The sequence below is a fragment of the Ursus maritimus genome, unplaced genomic scaffold (assembly GCF_017311325.1).
Source record: "Ursus maritimus isolate PB19 unplaced genomic scaffold, ASM1731132v1 scaffold_4, whole genome shotgun sequence".
NCBI classification, from domain to species: Eukaryota; Metazoa; Chordata; class Mammalia; order Carnivora; family Ursidae; genus Ursus; species Ursus maritimus.
This window is the reverse complement of record NW_024426552.1, coordinates 3,377,720-3,395,762: the sequence shown is the minus strand read 5'-3', so window position 1 is coordinate 3,395,762 and position 18,043 is coordinate 3,377,720. Positions and strand designations below refer to the sequence as shown.

Below are 18,043 nucleotides of genomic sequence, written 5' to 3'. Positions count from 1 at the left end.
GAGGGATAGGGAGGAAAAGGGAGGCGGAGGAGGGAAAGAGGGGGTGGGAGGAAAATGGGGGAAGGAGGAGGGGGAGGAGGGAGGCAGAGGGAGGAGGAGGGAGGCCGAGGCCGGAGGCGGAGCGCGAGCCTAGACGCGCGCGCCAGAGGCGGCGGCCCGAACCCGCACCGGTGCGGCGGCGCTCTGGTTGGCTGGTCTCCTCCATCCTCCCGCCACCGCCCCCTCCTCCCTCCCACTCCCCGCCCTTCCCGCGGCGGCTGGCGACGAGAAAGTACAGTAAAAAGTCCAAGTGCAGCCGCTCGGCGCAAGATGGGATCCGGCTCCTCCAGCTACCGGCCCAAGGCCATCTACTTGGACATCGATGGGCGCATTCAGAAGGTAACCTCCTCCCCAAGCTCCGCACCGCGGCCGCCACTGCACCCCCCCCGCCGTGTCCCCCGACCCCCGGTGCTCACGCCCTCCCCCGCTGTGCCCCCCGCCCGCAGCGTGGTGCTTGGCCCCCACCGTGCGATCCCGCGCAGTGGCCCCTCCCTGGGCGCCGGGGGTCGCAGCGGCGGGTGGGGGAACCTGGCGCAGCGACGGCGGGCGGCCGGGGTGGGGGTCCGTCGTCTGTGCGTCCGCGCGTCCTGGATCCGGGCTGCAGCCTCCGACAACTTCGGCTGGGGGCGGCAGGGCTCTGCGGAGCTGCTGTCCCCACGCGCCGCCCCCCGTGGAAAGGGACGACCCACAAGGGGGTATTTTTTTCCACTTCATGGGCAGAGCTTTCTTTGTAACAAATCTCACCAGGCAGAGTTTGTATGTTCAGAGGCCGGTGCATGAAGCCTTTCATTTCCCTCGAATCTCTAGGAGTAAATCGCTGTGAGTCAGTGGCTGCCCTGGACGGGCTCCCCCGTGTGCAGGGATGGTGACTGAGGCACGGAGGGTGGCCCCGAGGCTGCGCTGCCCTCCCTAGGCAGGCAGTGCTTCCCAGGCCAAAGGGGGGAGCAGGTGTGGGGGTGGGCTGGGAGAAGGCTGCGCCCCGCAGTCCTCCCACCGCGCACCCTCCGTGTACCATCCAGGCAGATAGATGGTCAGCTCTGACAGCAGAGGGGGGTCCTTGAGGCTGCTGTACGTCCTGGGCCCACAGAGAGACTGAGGGACAGGCTGGACCAACCCTGTGTTCCCTCTGCCCTCCTCTGAAGGTATGAAGCCCTCCAGACGTCCAGTGTCCTTAACCAACTTGACTCTCATAGGAGAGGCTTCCAGAGCAGACCCCCTTTGTTCCTGGCCCCTCCCTTTCTAAGCCCCTGGCCTGAGTCCAGACCGTCCTGGACCCATGCTTCTGATTGGCAGAGAGGAACAATAAGAGAGCTGGCTTGGAGGGGGGATTTTTAGCTCCTGCTGAAGCCCCCCTGGGGAAAAGCCACAGTGAGGAATCACTCCCAAACTTCAGCTGGACATTTCAGGGAAGCTGCCACCTCTCCCCTTGCTCTTCTCAAGGACCCCCCCACCCCCTGCCGGGAAGCCAGGGAGGGATGCCCCAGCCAGTCACAGAGCAGGCATGGGACAAGGGGGGTGTCTCCAGAGATCTCTGAGTGCTTCTGCCAGCTGATAGACTTGCCAGCAGCCACCCTCACTCTCCGCATCCCCATCTCCATCCCAGAAAGTGAGAACTCCCCTTCCCCCTCCATTGGGTGGTGCTTTCATAGAATCAGAGAGCAGGGAGCAGGAAGCATCTGCACGGCCAGGTTGTCAAGCTCGCTTCATCAGTGCTGGGCAGTTGGTCAGCGGCAGATGGAGGACTGGACTCCGGTCCCCTGACTTCCAGGACTCGGCACCTGTGACCGAACAAGGATTTAACAGCCCCCTCAAAGGAAGAATGACCCTCGGCTGAATACTTCCCTGCCGCACTGTACAGACGCGTGCACAGACATGCCTGCATGTGCCCACACGGGTGCACATGTGTGTTCACGCACAACGTGCGCATGAAACCATGTGTGCACGCAGGTATGCACACGTGCACGAACCACACACACACAAGCACAAAGCCACATGCCAGCACACACGCACGTGCACACAAGCAAACGTGCACACGTACGCACAAGCACACACACTCCTACCCCACCAGATGAGAATTCTCAAAGACTGGCCTTTTTTCATCCTTTGAAAGAGGTGAGATGAGATGCCACCACCAGGTCAAAAGTGACAGCTTCTTCCCGAGAACTTCCCAAAGGTCCCCCAGGAAGCTGGATTGGAAGTGGGTAGGAGGTGGAAGAGAGGTGCCAGAGGGTGAGAGGTGAGCGCTGGGTCTGGCAAGCTGTGCCGGCGTGGCAGGCAGGCAGGTGTTTAGAAGGTGACAGACCTGAGGTTGGGGTGACGTCCAGAGAAACAGCCCTGTAGGCACACCTGCATTCAGGAGGGAGGCCGTGGCCCCAGGAGGGGCCGGATCTGCTGCTGAGTGCTGGCTCCCCCCCCTTCTGTGGTCTGGAGCAAGTCCCTGGGCAGCTCAGAGCTGGCCTCCCTCTCTGTAAAGGGGGACGACGGTATCTGCTTTATAGACTGTCCTGAGAAGGACACAAGACCGTACGATCAGAGTGCGTGCGGCACTGCGGGAACAGGGCAGGCATCACGCACGAGTCCCTCTCTCTGTCCACAGATGGCCTCTCGCTGATACAGACAGGGGAGGGGGTGGCCCAGATAGGCTGTGGTCTTTAAACGTCGCCCAAGTCCGTCGCCCAAGTCCTCAACGCCCGTTAGTGGTTCTTGACCTTGCTCTGCGCCCTCTGCCTTGGGGCTTTTGGCCCTGGTTGAGAGCCGAAGCATCTGGGGTTTCCAAGCCTGTGCTGGAAAAGGACAACGGGCCACTCGCCTCACACCCAGCAGCATGGTGGGGACGTCAGGTGTCTCTGCTGAGAGCATTTTCAGCAGTGCTTTCTGTGGCCACGCTTTCTTTCCTTAAGGTCCCAGGCCCTGGTTGAGAGCCGAAGCATCTGGGGTTTCCAAGCCTGTGCTGGAAAAGGACAACGGGCCACTCGCCTCACACCCAGCAGCATGGTGGGGACGTCAGGTGTCTCTGCTGAGAGCATTTACAGCAGTGCTTTCTGTGGCCACGCTTTCTTTCCTTAAGGTCCCAGGCACTGGGTTCGGTCGTGTTCTGTCTCCCTTTTACCCTTCCGAGTGCTTCTCCCAGGAAGGTCACAGACCCCATTGCTTTGGGGCGGGCATGCTGGGGGGCGGGGGAGGGGCTAAGGCCCTGCTTTGTCTCCCCTGCCCTCTGCCCCTCCAGTGACCCTCTCTTGGGCCCCCACACTCCCCCCAGAGAGGGCACAAATGTGGGGGGAGAGCCTTCACAGCAGTGAGTCCTGCAGGTGTAACCTGCTCCAGCCAAGCTTGGGGGGAACAGTCCCAGGTCATCTGAAGGGAGGCCGCCTGCCCTGTCTGAGGACGTACTCGGGGTGACGACCCTGGAGGTGTCCCAGGTGCTTGAAGAAACCACTGCCACCACTGGATAGCTAGTTCCGTGTTTTCAGACATGAAGAAGACTCCAGACACACAACTCACCGACCAGCCCAGGGTGACACAGTGCGAGACCAGCAGTGGGAATTTGGGGGATCCTCAGGCCGCTGTGGGGGATCGATCTTCCATCTGCGGGCTCTCCTTCAGTGGCTATGCAGAGGGGTTTGGAGGGAGAGGTGGCTTACCCTCTGAGCCTGTGCCCCCTCGGACCCCCACAAAGGCAGCAGAGAGCTGTGTGGCTGCTCCCAGGGCCTCCCCTGCACCCCCGGGGCCCGGGCAAGGTCCCTAACCTCTGTGTAAGGTGGGGATACCCATAGTGCTGCTTGTCGTACAATCGGCCAGACGAAACCCATCACTTAGCCCGCTCTCCAGACGGTCTATCAAACAGCCACCGTGTGCCGAGGGCTGGGACCCATGCAAACGTGACACCCACGACTCTGTTCCACCGAGCGATGGGCTCCCAGATAGTAAACCACAGCTGTTGCAGGGCGCCCGGTGACGGACAGAAGGACACAGCAAGCCCCGCTGGTGGGGCAGGGCTGTGGTGCTAGAAGTGGACTCCCTTCCTTGGTGAAGACTGGCATTTGGGGGGGGGAGGGGGCTTTTGCAGTCTGGAAAGCCTGAGGGTGACCCCGGTTAGGAACTGCTGGATGGCCACGGGGGCAGCCTCACTCACCTCCACACACCTGTCCCCTTCCTGCCTCCTCCCCCGCTCCTGTTGAAGGAGGAGGGAACGGGAGCCAGGGTCCCCAAAGCTGGAGAGCGGGGATCCCTGCTCCAGAGGACTCTTCCCTAGAACCCGCTGCTTCTCCTCTTTGCGCAAGGGTTTGCTTTTTTCTTTCCTCTGCTGAACCTGGCCTCAGGACCTGTTCCTTTCTCCCCCTCGCCCATGGTACATCCGGAGAGAGGGTGCACTCAGCTGGGATGTCCCGGGGCTGCCATGGTGATGCCCTTGGCACTGGGGAGGTGGAGGGGCCCTGCTTGGTAGCACGTCCAGCCATGAGTTTGATAACCTTACCAGTGAAGAAGAGTGGGGTTCATGTGAGCTCGGGGCCTGGCTCTGGGCTGGGGCTGCTGAGAAGCCTCGTTTGGGCAGGAAGGGCCATTCTGGAGCTCCTACCAGCTCTGGGACGGAGCACCTCCGTGGGTGCATGGCCCTGGCCTGGTGGCTCCGTCAGGGACAGTGCCCTGGTCATGGCAGTCGGCCCAGACCACGCTCAGCCACTCTGGACTCTGCGTCCTTGTCCCAGCCTCACTGCAGCCGGAACCCCAGCCTTACTCCACCGCTGGAACTCAGGTTCAGGAAAGCAAACAGCCACTTGACTCTGTTAAGTGGTTTCTACTCTGAAATAAGGAAATGAATGAGGAAAACCCAAAGGGAAGAGCAGACTTGGAAAGTTAAATATCTGCAGAAGAGTGTGCCCAGTTCACTGCTGACTGCTGTCCCCTCCCCGGCCCCGAGGGCTCAGCAGTCCCGTCTTCTCCCAGAGAGCCAGCGTCCACACTGACGGGATTCCGCCTGGTACGCCCCCGCCCCCGGTTCCTCCCCCGGAGCCTACTAGGCCCTGACCCTCAGTTTTTCTCTGTGGCCGGGGCCTCCCCTGCCCTTGGAGCTCAGGCCTCTGCAGCCCTGTCAGCCACCTTCCGCCTGCCTGTCTCTGTCCCCTGACCTGCTCCACCCCTGCGCGCTCCAAGGGACTTCAGGCTCCCCGACAGTCGTTGCTTGCCTTTGGCACAAACATAGCGACCGCACTGCTTCAGGCCCATCCTGTCTTCTATTTTTTGAAGGGTGCAGCTGCCCCCTGTCTTGTCCCGTGTGGTCAGCACAGCAGGACCTTGAGTCCCCCTGGCTCATGGGCACCTCTCCCCTTCCTGGAAAATACGTCTGTCCTGCCACCTGGCAAAGCCCAGTGACAATTTCCTTTCACTTTAAGAGGTGTGCACCTGCTTTGCCCACGCTCCGAGCCAGCGGAGCCCCGTCCGCGGAGGGATCTTCGCTCCGTTTGCGCGGGGCCCACCCACTGGCCAGGCCGACCCACGGCGAGTTCTCTGGGCTTGGGTGCGCCCGTTAGCCCTGCATCGCGGCCAGGTGACGGGGACGCCCCTTGGCCATCCCGGCCATCCGCGGCAGTTCCAGCACCGTCTGTGTATCTTCCTCTAAGTGTTTATAGCCTAAGATATTTATGCGGTACTGACATGGTAACAGAAGCCGATTGCAAGGCAGGGGAGTTTGGAGACTCCAAGTTTGGAGAAGGAGTCATCCCACACCATCTTGATTTCCAGCGGAAAACCGGAGATGGCCTGCTGGCAATGGGGGAGCTGGCGATGACCTGGCTGTCCTCGGCTGGGTCAGAGCTGGGAGGCGAGATTTAACAAGAACCGGGTGTGTTCAGTCCCTTGCTGAACAAGGAGATCAGCCCCACGGCCTGCAGCGCCCAGCAGGTGCTGTGCAAACAGAAGCTCTTGGAAACGCAGGATTCTACCCAGCCCCAGGCGCTGAGAAGTCAGGGAATGCTGGCCTCCCTCCTCCTTCCCACTTGCCGTGGCCTGAAGGCTCATCCCCAACATCCGGAGCCCCAGGAGGGGTGTGGCTGAACCCACTAATGTCCTCAGGATTGACAGATAATGACGCGGAGGTCTCTCAGACCACGTGCAGCTCCCCCTGTCTGGGAGGGGTGGTCACTCAGAGTGCGGAGGGACAGACAGCCCCGCAGATGCAGCTCTGTCCCTTGACAGCTGGGAAGCCCAAGGGAAGTCACCTTCTCCTTGGCAGGTGGGTGTGGCCGTGGCGCCCCCACTGAGGGACCACAGTCGGTGCTGAGTCATGTGCAAAGTGCCCAGGGTGAGCCAGCCACGTGGGGAGGCTCGGTCAGCACGTCCTGCGTGCCGCCCCTGGCTCCCTCCCTCCCCGGGGACACTGTGCAAGGAGCTGAGGCAGCCCCTCCTGTCGCTGGTTCATGAGGGCCCACCGCGAGCCTGAGCTAAGGCCCCAGGCCCCCGGGTCCTGCTGTCCGGGGCACCTTCCTCTCCCACTTGGCAGAAGCTGCTGGAAACAGGACCATGTGAGCCCTGGGCAGGAGGCCCCGTGCCCTCCCCAGAGCCGAGCCGCTGTGGGCTAGGGGCTGCCGGCCTCCGAGATGTGTGGACTACAGCTCTGGTCATCAGGGAAGAGAGGCAAGAGCAGACGAAGGGCACGGTGACCCCATCAGACAGCTGATGTGAGCAGGCAGGCAGATGAAGGATGAAACGGACTCAGTCGAGCCGCTGACGGCAGAGCCGGCCGCGGGGAGCCCAGGACACTGCCCCGCGAGCGGACAGCAGGACTGGGTACATGCTAGTCTTGGCTCCCTGGAGGCTGGGCCCCCACTCCCCTGTCCCGGGTTTGCTGCCCCCGAGGCCCTTCCCATAGCAGGAGGCACAGGCTGAGCCCTCCGCACCCAGTCGCCTGCTTCCCGGGCCCCCGATGACCCAGCAGGCCACACTCCTGGGAACTGGCGGACGCCTTTGGCTGGAAGGGATAAGCGAGGACGGAAGACACAAAGGGACCCCGAAGTATCCACCGGACAGCAGCAGCCCACCAGCTGGTCCAGGCCCAGGGAAGTCTGCCCCCCTGCGTCGTCCTTCCCCTCAGCCACAAGGATGATGAGATGAGAGGTGGCCACCGAGCAGTCACGTCCTGGCCCAGTATGACCCTCCGCCACAGAAGCGTGCGCCCCAGCCCAGGGAGACGTGGCCCAAAGCCAGTGCAGTTTGTAAGCCCATGGCCCGGCCTCAAGCGGATTGAGATGGAGCCACTTGCTCAGCTCACAGGGTTGTTTCCTCCCCCTTCGGTGGTTGAGGGTCGGCATTTCCAGGGTTCTGAATCTTTCTTAGGAAGAAGAATGTTCTAAGAGAGTGCACGTAAAGACCCACCTGCAGGAGTGCACGGAGCGCCTGCACCTCTCCCTAGGCGTGGTGGGTATACAGTCACATGGCGGGCCACTGTCCACGCAGCACCCAGCTCCTCAGCCCGCTGCAGCTGCCCCAGATGTCTGCAGCCTCACAAAAAGTACCATCTCTACAGTTGACAGTGTGGTTTCTTTGCCTGGACCTCACCCATCCCTCTCCACCAGCCCCCTCACCTCCACCACGGCACCACATCTGCTCCCCGGGTCCCCAAGCCAATCACCGATGGGAGCATTTGCCTAAACAGACACTCACAGCACTGCTGAAAACCCGGTTAGAACATTCCGTTAGAGCCAGAACATCTCAGCAACTTGGCTTTAGATGATGCCCCGCATGACTTTTTTTTTAATTATAGCAAAATACAGATAAAAGGACCATCTTAACCATTTCGGGGTTCTGTGGCGCCGAGCACACTCACATTCTTGTGAGCCGTCCCCCCCCCCCCATCCCGAACTCTTCCATCTTCCCAGACTGAGCCTCTGTCCTTGGTACAAGCGAACTCCCCAGCCACCCCCCCCGGCCGCTGGCGCCCCCGTCTGCTCTCTGTCCCTGTGGATCTGACTGCTCTGGGTCCTGCCTGGGAGTGGGTCCCGCAGTGTTCGTTCCTCCGTGGCTGGCTTATTCCACTGAGCGTGGTGTCCTCAAGCATCCTCGTGGCACGGGGTGGTTTGCTTCCTTTTCAAGACCAAATAATATTCCGTCGCATGTATTGTCCACGTTCTGTTTATTGGCTCAGCCCTCGGTGAACCTGCCTGACCGTCTTTAACTCCCAATCATCCATGTTCTTATTTCCTCACTTTGCAAAGCACAGTTCTGTGGCAGTGGGCTCATTACTGGAATTTTCTGGAAAACACTCTTGCCTAAAGCCTCCTTCATTTCCTGGTGACAGCGATGTGCGTCTGAGTGGTGTGGTGCGGGAGGTGGGCTATGCTGCCGGCGGGGAGAGTGAACTGCTCAGGGACGGTGGCCTTCCGGGCGTTCGTGCCACGGTGATGTCACGGTCAAGGGCACGTGTGTCTGCCTTCGAAGCAGGTTGTGTCCGGGCAAGTTACTTACATGCCTCAGTGACTCCATCTGCAAAGTGGGGTGAAGGGAGCATCTTCCTCCCATGGTCGTTCCGATTAAATGCGTAAATGTGTGTCTGGTGCTGAAACGGGGCCGGTCCCTGGCGAGTGCTATGGAAAGTCCTTGTTATTTTTGTTTATTTGTTTATAATTTATGTATTCCCACTGTGGATGTAAGGCAGTCAAACCTCTGTGTCTTGCTGGGAGTGCCTTACAGAGACCCCTGGCTTCGTGCTCCCTGGGGGGACAGGTGGCCCCTGGGCAGCCGGCTGTCAGTCCCAGCACGGGCCCCCGTGTCCAGGTGTGCTCTGTGACCTGCAAGGCCCTTCCAGCTCGGTGATACCAGGCTTCCTGGGGGTGGCCCCCAGTCCACCCTCCTTCCCCTGTCTTTTCACCAAAGCAGGGACCACGGATGCCTTTCATTTCTGCTCCGTTTCAGAGGTGGAGCTGTGGAGACCGCAGTGCGGAGGGCGGGTGGTGGGGTGGCCACTCAGGCGGGCAGGCGTGGAGGAACTAGGACAGCCAGCCCCGCATGCACGCCAGCTCTCCGGTTGCATGAGGGTTCCAGGCTTCAGCCTTTCTGTATTTTGCTGGAGGGAGCAGTTGTGATCCCCACAGCACTTAATGGTAATTTGCTATTGAAGGGGACTGTGCTGGCGGAGTGTGGGGCTAGTCGCTGTCCATGGCAGCCCCAGGGGGGCTCGCTGCCACGTTTGCCACTGGGCTGCTGGCCGCACCTCCCCCACATGCCCTCGGCCCCCCGGGTGCAGCCTGGAGGAGCTGCTCAGCCCTGGGGGAGACGGAGGGTGGGTGGGTGCTTTAGGGAAACAAAGTCAGAGCCCACCTGTGGAATGGTGGGAGTTGGTGGGACTTGGCAAAGACTCTCTAGGTTTAGCGCGGGACACCACCATAAGGAAAAGCCGCCACCCTGCCCCACAGTCAGCACACCAAAGGGAGGTGTAGGGTGGCTGGGACGGCGTCCACATGGAGTTCGGTCATCCTGGGGGCCAGTTGCACAAGGAGCTAATTATTTTGTAAGCAGTTAATGGAGCCCGGTGATTCAGGCTCTTTACCCTCCCAGCTTCTGACTTAGGGAATTTTTAAAAGAAACTTTGATAGCCTTACAAGTAACAGAGAAAGAGGCAGTGCAGTTTGAAGTTATCATCTAGAGATCTTCAATCATGTTGAATTTGCATTTGCAAGAGCAGCGAACCCAGGGCTTGCGTGCAGAAGAGCTGGCGGTGGACAGCGGCCGCGGGCGTGGCTGGCGAGCCAGGCTGGAGTTCCAGCCATTTCCAGAGTGCTTGGGGAGAAGCCCCCAAAATGATTTCGCTCAGAGCTGTGTCCTATAAACGTCACGCAGGGAAAACCGAAGATGTGAGCAGTGGTTAAAGGCTCATACCCACTCTGAGGTCTCTCGCTGGAGCTTCCAAAGGCTAACACGCCATCGGCGCTGTGGATCCCAGAACATCCAGAGCTCAGAACAGACCCCAGAGGAGCTGGGAAATGTGACCCTAGCAATGGCCCATGGTGCCTGACCATTTGGAGCCCCTAAACTTAAGACTGCCCCCCGCCCCGTGCCACCCGGATGCATGGCCATGGTCCCAGCATGTATTTGATCCCGTTTTGTGTGTGTGGATTTGAAGGCTGTGCCCCAACCAGCAGAGGTGGGAGATGTCATCTGTGCCCCGCCGGCAAAGCCAGCCTGGAGTGTGCCAAGGATTCAGGGCCCAGAGAGGAGCTTCCCGTAGCAAAGGAGTGCGTGGGGAAGTGTAGGAGCGAAGAATTTCCCCCCACAGATATTTCTGGAAGCTGTGCTGGGGAACCGGGCTGGAACAGGTGAAAGAAATGGGTCCCAGCCTCAGGGAGCTGCGTGGACACAGGGGCAGGTAGCGTCTGGACGTCGGCAGAGCGGGCAGCCCTTGCTGGGGGAGGCGCTGAGGAGTGACCGGTCTCTCCAGGGATGGGGGACCCTGGAGTTCCTGGGTGTTGGTGCAGGAAAAGCTGAGGCCACAGGCTGGACGCCAGGCCTCCTGGAACACTCCACCCTCCCACCCCCATCTGCCCCCCCTGACCGCCCCCCCCAGGGCTGGATTTCTGATTCGGCCTCAGCCCCTGCAGTGAGCCCTCTGCACGTGCTCCGGGGGGACAGAGCAGGCAGCCGGAGAGGCCGCCCTAGAGCCGAGGTGGGTCCAGGCGCCAAAGGGGCCCCTCCTGCCCCCACTTGCCCCCCCAAGGGCCAGGCTTGGCTTCTGGAAGAAAGAGCCAGGGGGTTGGCCGCTTTCAGCCAGCCGCTGTGAATCCCAGGCATCGAACTAAGGAGGGAGCCCCACGCAGGTCCGAGGCTCAGCATGCAGGGAGACACAGCCCCTGGCGGAGGTTACATCTTGGCGACACGCCACCCCCAGGAGTCCAGCAGCACTGAGCAGTCCCTGACCTTTGGAGGGATATGTGGCAGCCCCACAGAAGGCCTGCGAGCCTTCAGCCTGGTGGGTGGAGGCCAGCCTCTGAAGGACGAGAAGCAGGGTGGGGAGGCCGCTCCAGCCACCGCGGGGGCGACTTGAACTCGAGGCCCCTCACCCACGCTCAGAGATGCTTCTTTTCTGGCAGGAAACTATGTTCAGTTTTTCTAATGTAATTTCTAGGCAATAAAGACAAAAGGAAAAAGAGGAGGCCCTAGGAGGCAGGAAGGAAGGACTTCTCCTCCACTCCCCGCGGCCCCCGAACTGCCCACCTTCTCCCGCGTCTTGGATTTCCATGTCCTTGGCCTTGGCTCGCCAGGTGGCTGTGTGAGGACCTCAGGCCCCGCTGCCCGTGCTCTGCCACCGCCTGTGTCCGTCCCCGGCTCATGACTGTTGCAGGATGAGGTATCCTTGTCCCAACCCCGAAACCTCTCAGGGTATTACAATTATTTCGAAGGGGATTTAAAGTTATATTTTATTTGAGGGGAGTCATGAAAAAGAACTTTGAATAAAAACGTGCCCCTCCCTCTGCTTGCCTGCCTCGTGCGCTGGGAACTTGTGGCCTTGTCAAGTGAGCGGTGTGGGGAGAAGGGTCCCCATGGCCGCCATTGATGGGACGGAGTGGGCTTTGCTTCCCATGACAGCCGAGGGGAAATGGACGGAAGGCCGTGAAAACTTTACCTGCTTCTCCGGCTCGTCCTGGGCTATCTCATAGCTCACGGTGTGGATTCCCGGCTTCATGCAGGTGCAGACCCCAGCATGGGTCTCAAGAAAGTCAGGGGTGGTGACTGATTTCTAGGGTTACTTAAAAATACTCAGATGAGGAGATAGTGCTGACATGTGGAATCCTCTGGAGAGAAGTCACAGTCCCCCTTCTAATTCCTGGAAAGGAGGCTCGAGCAGGAAAATGCATCACCTTCCTCCCAAAGCCTTGACGGGTTCTCCGGAAAGGGCCGCAAGGCCTAAGTCGCCTGGAGCCCTCAGGGTTTGCTCCCCACCCCTAACCTCAGGGCCAACACCTGCCATTTGGCCAAGGCCTCTGCGGCCACCTGTGGGCCCGCCCCAAGATGCCCAGGAAGCACCAGCGCCCGCACCAGCAGCCCCTCTGCTGCACACTTCCGGGGTCCCCTATGCCCCTCCTGCTGGGAAAGAGGATGGGAGCGGCAGTGCTCACTTTCCGAGGTGCCAGAGCTCGGGGTCTCAGCTGGGGATGGTTTTCCTGCCTCCCAGGCTAGGTGTCACCCATGTTTTTTCACCTGCCGCCACCTCCTTGGCTCTGCCCGGCGCAGCTGAGGGTTGCATGCTGGGGTCTCCTGTGGGTGGTCCTCCCCAGCACCCCCTCCTCCCCACGGCCCTTCCCCTACCCCCCAGGCATGAAGAAGCCCAGACCCCAGGACGAGTCTCACTGGCCCACACTCGGCCTCCTGAGACAGCAGAGCTGGACAAAGGCCCTGCGGGGAGGGGCACAGGCTAGACGGGAGAGCCACGTGGGGGCCCGGCCGGGGAACTGCAGGGGCCCTACGTCAAGAGCCGCCTCTTATTTGAACGGGAACTCAAGAAGTAAAGCAGATTGAAGCCAGAGAGACACCTTCGGAAACGCCCTCCCTTGAAGCCGTCCTGGGAAGGAGCTCCGCCTCCACACATTTCCTACCCTTTCGGCTGTCTGCCTTTGCATTTTCAATCCCCTGTGATCCGTTATTTATAACCGTGGAGAGTGACCTCAGACACCAGAAGTAAAAACAAAACAGAGCGACCCAGAAGAGTGACAGGGAGCAGTGGAGGGATCGGCCATGACACAAGGGTTCCATGCAGAGGAGGCCTCGGACCCTCGAAGACACAGCACGGGGACACAGGCTCTGAGATGCCGCCGAGCCCAGGCAGCCCGGAGCCTGAGCTGGGGGGTGTTTACACAGTCTGTGTAGCTGCGTCCTGCTAATGAACGTCGTCAGCCAGGACAGGAACTCCCCCGCGTTGCCAGACTGTGCCCAGCACCCCCACCCCTGCTCCAGCCCAAGCCCACATCAGCTCTTACGGGGGACAAGGGGATGGGCTTCTGTCTGTAATCTGTCCTCCCCTGGCCCCTCCCGGAGTGCGCTCCGTGCCCACACGGCGTCGAGGATTCCCGCTCCCTGCGAAGAGTCCGGCCTGAGAGGCCAGGGCTGCGTCAGCTCCCAAGGCTGGTGTGGCACGTGCCCACTGTCGGCACGCCTGCAAACAGCACAGACTTATTCCCTCGAAGTTCCAGACGCCGGAGTCCAGGATTCACATCACTGGACCAAAATCAAGGCGTTGGCAGAGCCTCGCTGCCCTGGGGGCTCGAGAGGAAGCCGTTCCTTGCTCTCCCGCTCTTGGGGGCTGTCAGCACACTTTGGCTCGTGGCCACACCGCTCAAGAGCCTCCAGAACTCTCTATTCCATCTTCACACCTCTCTACCGCCTTGTGATTTTGGGACTTCACTTAAGTACCCCCCCCAGGATGATCCAGCCTCATCTCATCCCAGGATCCTTCATCTAATCATGTCTGCAGAGACGTGGCCACGTAGGGCAGAGAAGGGTGCTACAGGCTCTTGGCCATGCCGTTCTGAGAGCTTCTGGCCTCAGACTGTGCCACACGTCCTGTCCCCAAGCCTCCTCCCATACTGGCTGTCCCCCAAAGCCAGCGGGGATCATGGGTCTGGAGTGGGGGCGGGGTGCAGGGAGGGGATGGCCCCTCCCCTTCACCGGCAGCCAGGTGCTCCTTGCTCCTGTGGCCTCCCGTCCCTTCAGGCCGGCCCGCTTCCACGGACGGGTCACTTCTGCCCTCGTTCACGTGCGCAGCCGCACACCATAAGCGGGGTCCTCCCTGTCTACGCCCGCACCGAATGTTGCTATTAGTTTTGATGGGGTGAACTCACGTCGTGCTGAGCAACTGTGCCTCCCAAGCCCTTTCACCTCATGGACGTTTGCTGAGGGCCTCCTGTGCGCTGGAGCCGAGGGGGACGATGCTTGCCAAAGAGGCGTGTCTTGGCCGCACCCCCGCCCCCGCCCCCTCCCCTGCCATTGCCTTGCTGCTTGCGCGGCAGCCCTGGGATGGGCGGACGGGTTTGCGTCTGGCCCTGCTCTATGCCAGGTGTACAACCCCCAGATTCCACACCTGTGAAACGGGGATAGCAGCTGCCTGGCAGCCCTTGTACGGTGCCCGCAACTACCAGATACCGTTGCAAGGATTCTGTAGAGGCCACCCGCACCTGCCGCGTGCCTCAGAAGCGGACAGTGTGCCACAAAGAATTTGCCCATGGCCCGAGGGTGCGCAAGGGGCAGAGCTGGGGGTGGACCCAGGAGGGCTGGCTCCGGCTTCGGGGTCTGTGACCCACAGCGCAGACTTCAGGAAAAGTTCTTCCCATGAGACGGATGGTCTCCCCAGCCTCTTGGGCTCAGACGGCCCCGTGGGGGCTCACAGGGCCTCGAAGCAGGTGCAGCTGGCATTACCCCACTTTGAGGAGAGAAGGGATCTGCAAGGGCAGAGAAGTCGGTATGTGGGCCCCCCCGTGTTTGCCCAAACTAGGTCTCCCACAATTCCAGAGGCTTTGTACGCGTGCTGTATCTGAGCTCCGTCGGGGCGCCGGGTGGCCTCCGTCGTCCCACGGTGGTTTGTCACCCTGAGCCGTCAGCTCCTCACTGCTCCCTTGTCGACCATCACCCCGCTGCTGGACACACACACCCTTCCTGGCCATCGCCGCTCACTCGCTGTGTGACTCTGGAAACGTTCCTGAAACTCCCTGAGCCTTGGTATCGGCAAGATGGGAAGAATGACACCCGCCTCCAAGGCGTGCTTTCAGGATCAAAGATTCTATGTATTCTTCACCAAATAATGGCAAAGAAAGGAAAGGGGGCCATCTCTCTCTCTCTCTCTCTCTCTCTCTCTCTCTCTCTCTCTCTCTCACACACACACACACACACACACACACACACACACACACACTTGTTTTCAAGTCAGGATCCAAACCGGGCCAGACACTGGGTTTGTTTGCTGTCTCCTTAAGTCTCTTTCTGTCCACGTGTTCCGTCCCCTTTCCATTCCTGCCATTTATTTGGTGAAGAATACATAGTCCTGATCCTTACGCATGCCTTAAAGACACAGACACCGACATCTAGAGGCATAGCGATAGAGAGATACGGATGAAGACGCAGGTGGGACACCCTGAGGAGTGATAAAGGAGATGGCTGTTAATTTCCTTTCCATGTGAAAATCACACTGCAGCTATCTTGAACCATAAGAAAGGATCTTGGAGGTTAGGGGTCCACACTGAAATGCAGACAGATGATGCAGAATGATGTCTACAGTGAGCTTACAACCACCCCAGCAGGGGGGGATGCCGGGGTGCAGACTTGCTGGCTGGGTCCGTGCTGACAGCCAGGCTGGCAGGTGGGGCGAAGGGCTCTGCTGCTGTTCGTGCTCAGACATTTCCAGCACACAGAACTTCTCTTCTTAAAGATTTCGTTTATTTGAGAGAGAGAGCAGGCATGTGAGGGGGTGGGGCGGGGGGAGACAGAATCCTCAAGCAGGCTCCATGCCCAGTGTGGAACCTGACATGGGGCTCGATCTCACGACCCTGAGATCATGACCTGAGCCGAAATCATGAGTCAAGGTGCTTAACGGACTGAGCCCGCCAGGTGCCTGGAATTTCTCTTCTTTAGAAGAATGTATGCAATGAGTCTGCCACATAGTAATAAATGGTCGTTTCTGCTCTTATTTTATATTCTTTTAACACACCGACCCGAAAAATACCTCCTAATTTGGAAAGGGAAATGAGGCCTAATACAGAGTTTATTTTAGCGATTGCCTGCCTGGCGGTTAACTGTAATCCATTCTGACTGTGACGTTATCCTTCAGAGTTCTAAACACAAGGAGCAACACAGGGTGAATAATATGCTCGAATTTCTATGTCTGTGAAATTTATAATCAGAGGAGAATTGCAGACAGACTGCGGATGCACATAGATGGAGAGAGACGTGGATAGCCTACAATCTCTGCCTCAGTGTCACACATTTATTTCCCGAGTATTTAAAAACTAAAAGGTGGGGTTTTGCTCTTGGTCTCTGTTTAACCTGTCTTCCATATTAAACACTTGTAATTCTTGGGCAAGGATAAGCCAACAGGAATTTGCCTTTAAACTCCTCCAAAGATAGAAGAGTTACAAATCCATGGCTGGGTCATAATTTGGCTGCTCTCTGGGCTGGTCGGGTTGAGTTCTGACTCCTGGAGTCTGGCATGAGGGCCAGGAGCCAGACTGAAATACTCTGCTTTGCTTCGAGGGCAGACAAAGCCTTATAAAAGCTTATAGAAATGTATGTAAAACCTTAGTAGATTATAGAAGCCACAGAAAATGAATCACGGCTTGGTAGACAAAAGATAAGGAATTTAAATTGGTTTATTTTCCTCTGGGAGGGGAGCCTAAGTCAATATTTGTTCCAAGTATGTCGTCGGAAATACCAGCAATCAGAAAACAGGGCAAACAGAGAATGCATACATCATTATGGGCAAGTGACAGCAGCAAGGAGGCCAAGACACCACCCCTACCTCCCATGCAAACCTCCACTAGAGCTCTCCTGTCAGCACAGCACCCGTCTCTGGGCTTTGAGCAGGGAGGTCCAAGTTTGCATGTGGGACCACACTGGCCAGGCCAGCTTCTCTCTCTGTGGCTTAGAGTCCTCATCCATGACAGGGGTGACGGTGACACCAAGCTTATGAGGTCCTTATGAGGACCCAGGGTCACAGGGCTTGTAAGGCATTTGGCTCGGGTTCTGGCCCAAGCAGAGGCTCAATCCTGTTAGGTGGCGGTGATGGTGGAAGTGGTGGTGCTGTGGTGATGCTGGTGATGGTGGAGGTGATGCTGATGGTGGAAGAGGTCATGGTGGAGGTGATGATGGAGGTGATGGTGGTGGTGGAGGAGGTCATGGTAGAGGTGATGGTAGAGATGGTGCTAGTGGTGGAGGAGGTCATGGTGGAGATGATGGTGGTGTGGTGATCCTGGTGGTAGAGGAGGTGATGGTGGAGCTGATGGCAGAGATGATGCTGCTGATGGAGGAGGTCCTGATGGAGGTGATGATGGAGGTGATGGTGGTGTGGTGATCCTAGTGGTAGAGGAGGTGATGGTGGAGGTGATGGCAGAGATGCTGCTGATGATGGAGGAGGTCATGGTGGAGGTGACGATAGAGGTGATGCTGGTTGTGGAGGAGGTCATGGTAGAGGTGATGATAGAGATGGTGCTAGTGGTGGAGGAGGTCATGGTGGAGGTGATGATAGAGATGGTGATAGTGGTGGAGGAGGTCATGGTGGAGGTGATGGTGGTGTGGTGATCCTGGTGGTAGAGGAGGTCATGGTGGAGGTGATGATGGAGGTGATGCTGGAGGTGATGCTGGTTGTGGAGGAGGTCATGGTAGAGGTGATGGTAGAGATGGTGCTAGTGGTGGAGGAGGTCATGGTGGAGGTGACAATAGAGATGGTGATAGTGGTGGAGGAGGTTATGGTGGAGGTGATGGTGGTGTGGTGATCCTGGTGGTAGAGGAGGTCATGGTGGAGGTGATGGCAGAGATGATGCTAGTGGTGGAGAAGGTCATGGTGGAGGTGGTGGTGGAGGTGATGGTGGCGACACTGGCATCATTAGTAGTGTGACATAAACCAGCAGATGCAGAGTTTAGCCTCAGCTCATTTGCACGGGAGGATGTTTGGGCACCAGTGGTCCCTGATGGACAGATCCTGTGCTCCGTGGGATGCAAAGGAACTGCCCACAGTTCTGTCCACGGGGACCTCATCTTCCAAAGCCTTCCTTCTGTGTTTAACGGAAGAGAAAACTAACAAGAGTGAAGTCACAGGGATCACTGAGCCTATCTAAGTTTTAACTCCTACCTACTATTAATTAGTAACTAATTAATACATTAATACATATCTGAATTGATATGACCCCAGTTTTTGTTGCAGTTTGGATATGGTTCAATGTGGTTGATAATCAATACAGGGATATGGGTTAGAGCAACAGAGCCTGCGTGTGACAGCATTCCCAAGATAATACGTCCTTTTGCCCCCTACTCTACGGAA

The 18,043-nt window shown here is 58.7% G+C and overlaps 1 protein-coding gene across 3 annotated transcripts in view; it reads left to right on the top strand.

The window, feature by feature from the left end:
- Positions 1-237: 237 nt before the first annotated feature.
- PDE9A (phosphodiesterase 9A) overlaps positions 238-18,043 on the top strand; it is a 94,171-nt gene continuing 76,365 nt past the window's right edge. For all 3 annotated transcript variants that reach the window (XM_040621874.1, XM_040621875.1, XM_040621876.1), the window contains exon 1: positions 238-378. In XM_040621874.1, the coding sequence (XP_040477808.1) occupies positions 310-378 (69 nt within the window). In that variant the 5' untranslated portion in view covers positions 238-309. The remainder of the gene's footprint in view (positions 379-18,043) is intronic.